General features: G+C 39.7%; 2 protein-coding genes across 2 annotated transcripts in view; one reads left to right on the forward strand and one right to left on the reverse strand.

Annotated features, from left to right (window-relative positions):
* The window catches only part of LOC126399150 (adhesion G-protein coupled receptor F1-like), a 74702-nt gene that overhangs the window by 61555 nt on the left and 8065 nt on the right, over window positions 1-5082 (reverse strand). The gene's annotated exons all lie outside the window — the stretch shown is intronic.
* LOC126398878 (uncharacterized) lies at window positions 1852-2850 on the forward strand. The gene is made up of 3 exons (XM_050058523.1): window positions 1852-1968; window positions 2089-2230; window positions 2351-2850. The coding sequence occupies exons 1-3, from the start codon at window positions 1889-1891 to the stop codon at window positions 2828-2830; spliced, it is 702 nt and encodes a 233-aa protein (XP_049914480.1). The 5' UTR covers window positions 1852-1888; the 3' UTR covers window positions 2831-2850.

Raw genomic sequence — 5082 nt, forward strand, 5'->3', positions numbered from 1 at the left:
TTTTTTTTTTTTTTAAATTAACGCTGCTGAATAACATTAAGCCTGTATAACTTTACTGCCCCCCTGTACATTAACTGATCTCTAGTGCTGGGCAATTAGCTAACGTAATTGGAAAAAAAACTAAATAACGTTAATGTTAAACATTCAGCTGTTAATGTCAGGTATTTTCGACCAACATTGTCTCCACCTTAAAATCACATCTCACTCCAGACTTAATAACGTCACCAGTCAGTTTATTGTGTGGAACCATTTCAATAACTTAAATCCAGTTAGCATGGTTCATCTGCTGTTTTAAGTGATGCAATTATGTGTGTCCAGTCTAGGCTGGATTAAAAAAACTACTCATGCGTCAGAGTAACTGTAGCGGGGCTACACGAGAAAGAAATAACTCTGCTAGCCACGTCAGTCATTGAGCACACGTTGGCTTGTAGAATAGCGCAGTGAGACAGAGGGAGAGAGATCAGCTGTGTCGCGTTTCAGCTGCGCTCCGGTTCAGTCACTACTCCGTGTGGCTGCGCTCAGGCAGGTGAGCTGATCCTCAGAGCAGAGTCATGCGCTCAGGCAGGTGAGCTGATCCTCAGAGCAGAGTCAGCTTATTGTAGCAGTAAGACTGAATATAACAGTGAATGTTCGGAATGAAGTACAGTAACTTATCTACTCTAAGTAAATGAGAATCAAGCTGAGTTTCTGAGTTTTGTTTAGCAATAGCCCAGTACAGTGACGGTCTTTAACTCCAAAGTTAGTGACAGTTTTACACTGGAGCAGTAAATAAGTCTCCACTGACCACAGTTAGGGAACTGAAACAACTCGTTTCACATGCAGAACTCTGTTACACAAGTGTTTTTAAAAATGATTTCACTCAATATCCTTCAACAACAGACAGATGCAATTGAAACAGAATCCATAATAGTATTATTAAAATCTAGCTATTACTAAATAATAATCATTATTATTTCACCGTATGTGTGAAACAAAGCCTGTTATACTTAGATTATCCTGTTTAAGAAAATATAAACCTGAAAGTGTTCTTAACTACTACATGTTGCATAAATATTATCCAGTTAAAATGTATGTTCAATGCGAAGAATTATGAGAGACAGCAAAGAATTTTGTACACATATATTTATTAAGATAACAGCTCTAGCTAAAGTTAATAGTGCTGACTTTACATTGCCAATGGATAGTTTGCCACAAAGAAGCTTGACATTGTTCTTTTAATAAGGTTGTAAGCCTGGCTTATCTTAAGTAAAGTACAGTTGTGAGCTGTTAGAGGTGATTTGTGGCATGTTTGTCTATTCATGCCCTTTTTAAAATGTAAAAAAAAAAAAAAGTTAAACCACATAAGTAATATAAACTATATAGTTTCTAGTAGGAAACTATAAATAGTTTATGCTTCTGTTACATATATGATCATAAATAAACTGCAACACTTGAAAATTATTTTTCAAACTGATACAGTGCAACAGGTTAAATCTGTTTCTGTGGTCACTCTGACTTTGTCACTTGCACCATTCAAGTTTATCTTCCTCTCGACGTGGTTGAGCAAGCATTTCTATTACAGATGAGAATTGTATGTAATGCAATATATATTCAGCCAAGGCTTTTTTGAGTAAAAGTCCTCTTAATGTTTGATTGTCTTGCCTTTGATTCAAGATGGTGCAATGCAGATAGCAGCCTATTGCAGCACCTCCTTTTGTTTTTGTTCAAAAGCATTTGCTAAATGACTAAATGTAATGATAATGCTTTCTTTTTTAGGCCTACTGCCCCAAATCACCCTACCTTCAACAAGGATGTCATACTATTACCCAATTCCACATGGGATGAAGTTTGCAAACACAAAACAAAAAGAAGACTTCATGAAAGTGGCTATATTTTAAGCGCCTTTGAAATGAGGAAAATGTGGGACTGCAGGACGGTCATTGCAGAGATAAGAGAAGCATTCAAGGACAGAATTCCTGTGGATGTCAGGTATTATATTGTTGGAATATTAAGACATTGCACATGACAGTTAATGAGTTGATTGCTGGTTTTGAAGTTGAATTGTATTTGTTAATGTGTGGGTTTTTTTTTTTTTTTTTTTTCTTTCAGTATTGAACTTTTGATGGCCTGTGGAAACAAACTGGTTTCCCCAAAGTTGCGTGAAGGCCAGGAACTGAATGCCTTTATGATTCACAAGGTATTCAAATCAAAGGCGGTGTACATTAGGCCATCAAGCAATCTTCCATTTCCGGTAAGCTATTTAAAAATAATGTGAAGCAGTGTGTTTCTGTCTCAATTGGAGCATACAATTCTCATGGTTTGCCAATAGGCTTAACCTCAACATCTTATCAACATTTTTGTTGTGTTTTAGTTTGACAGCACAGATTCAGAGGACAGTTGTGTGGAGGTTGACACTACATCAGCTTCTAGTGACCACAGAACTACCACTGCCAGTGAGACCAGTAACTGTATGACTACAAGGGCCAGGGGAAACCAAATTGCATCAACACAGCAGATTTCTAGTTATCCTTGCACAAGAAGGGCCAGAGCTAACCAGCCCTCTGCAACGCAGCAAGCGACCAGTGATACCATGGCCAGAGCTAACCAGCCCTCTGCAACGCAGCAAGCGACCAGTGATACCATGGCCAGAGCTAACCAGCCCTCTGCAACGCAGCAAGCGACCAGTGTCATTGACTTAGATAGTGTTGCCACAGTGAACCAGACTCCATCAGCTAGCAATGACGACTATGCTGCCTACCTTTCGATCATGGGTTCCATCTCCGACCTTTCTTCTGATGATGACGACGAATTAAACCAGGCTATAATGGCCAGTCTTGAGAGTCATGCGTAAGTGACTGGTTGATATGACATTGTTTAATGAGCGTAGTAATTTCTAGGGCTGTACCCCAAGCTTCGAAGCTTTGTTCAGTGCCATGTTATTCGCACGGCAAAATCATTATTCAGATATTTAAAAAAAAAAATCCCACGGCAGCAGAGTCCAATAGGAAGAGGGGTGAGGAGAGTGAAGAGAGAAAGGTAGAGAGCGGGGGAGAGCGAGTCAGTGCAGGCCATTGTCCCCCTCTTTCTTGTTGCCCTGCACACCTCTCACTCCTATCGGACCCCCCAGGCTGGAGTGAAATTTCAAATAAATTCAAATACTTGTTGCTGAAACTACAAAGCCCAAAAAATGGCATTCAGTACAGCCCTAATAATTTCAGATGCACAGCAGAAAAAGTCAGAGGAAGGTTTTCTGCATGAATTGATAATAAAATGTGATCTGATCTTCAACAAAGTCTCAAGTATAGACAAAGATAGAAACACCAACATTTATATCTACCAGGGCTATATTATGGTTTAGAATGTAGTTAGCAGTAATGGTTAAAAAGATGAATTATGACCTATGCTTATTTGATATAATTGAGGATGATGTACAAAAAGTATGACCTTATCTCTATTTTTATACTTTTTTCTTTTTGGTTCCAACAGGGAATCTCAACACCAAAACACTAAATCAGCACAGGAGGTGCTCCTCGATCTTGCATCCCAAATTGACAGTAACCAAAGATGCAGATTCAACATTAATAGATCTTCAGTATTGGATGGTGCTCTGCGGGGCTTCAGACGAATGTCCTATAATCCCAGGTACCAGATGTGTATCAAGTTTTCAGATGACTTGGGAATGGATGAAAAGGCTGTGGACCTTTGTGGCCCTCGGAGTTACGGGTGCTCATGGAAGCTCTGGCACTGTCACCAATGTTTGAAGGAAGAGACGGCAAGTTGAACTTGGCTTTGGACAGTTCAGGTATATGCCATATTTTTGGTTCCAGTGTATTGACTTTTTTACAATATCCCTTTTCCCAGTCCTAGTTTTGTCCTAGGTTTTGTGCCGTCCATTGTATCTTGTGTTTTGTCTTCCATGCCATGTTTGCTTCAGCTTTAAGANTCAACTGTGATCATTTTGGAGAAGGTAGTTTGTACTGCTAGTGAACTGTATTATGATATTCTGACAGTTTCTATTAATTTGTCCTCCTCATTCATTTCAATCATGAAACCAGTACAAATTGTTATTTATTTTAATGATTCATTTCCTGATAAGGTAAACAATTTGAGTTAGAATTACAGATGTTGAGTGTCTGCTTAATAAATGCAGGGGCAGACCACCAGGTGTAAATAATCTAGATGTCAAATTTCTTAGAATTGTTGCCAATTTAATTGCTGTTCCTGTCTGTCATAATATTAATTTGAGTATTGAAAACGGTATTTGTCCACTGGCATGGAAGATAGCAAAAGTTATTCCACTTTCAAAAAATCCAGCTGCATCATTTTCTCATACAAATAGCCGCTGCATAGGTTTGTTAACAGCTTTAGGAAATGGAATTATTTTTGAACAAATACAAACTTATTTTAATGTTAATAATTTGAACACAGATTATCAACATGCATACAGGCCTGATCATTCTACATGCACGCCTCTGAGACAAATGACATATGATTGGCAAAGTGAGCAAGATAATAGGAACTTTTACTTGATAGCAGTTCGGCATTGAATGTTGAAGAGCATTCTTTATTGTTAAGCTGAACCAGTATGGTTCTACATTTTTACTGCATTACAGTAGACAGAGTGCTACCGGACTCCACGGAGGTCCGCGCAGACTAAAAACGGATGTCCGCAAGCCCTGTGCGCGCAAAGCTCAGATTTTATGACCGTGTGGACTCCGCTCCGCGCACCAGTGTCACTCAAAAGACTGCTCGGCATGTATTTTTCACATCGCCATGACAGAAACGTGCAAGAATTGGGGGCAATGTAGTGTTTCACAGACATTTTTACAGGAAACTACAACGCGAAGGTGCGCTCAACTATGGAAGCCCGAATGACTGCGGACATTCCTCGCGGAGTCTGTTCCGCCTTTAGTGCGCCCAAGTCTGTGAGCACCTTAAATTAAAACCCTCGGCGCACACTGCAGCACAATCAAACAGATGCGCAACTCAGAGTATCAGAAGTGTCTCTGACACCAGACTCAGAGCGGCTCTGAGTGCGCTCGTGGCTCGTTGATGAGGTTAGTGTTGTGTTTAAGGCCTCCCCCCAAAAAATGGGGGAAAAAA

Source organism: Epinephelus moara, chromosome 12 (assembly GCF_006386435.1).
Source record: "Epinephelus moara isolate mb chromosome 12, YSFRI_EMoa_1.0, whole genome shotgun sequence".
Lineage (NCBI taxonomy): Eukaryota > Metazoa > Chordata > Actinopteri > Perciformes > Serranidae > Epinephelus > Epinephelus moara.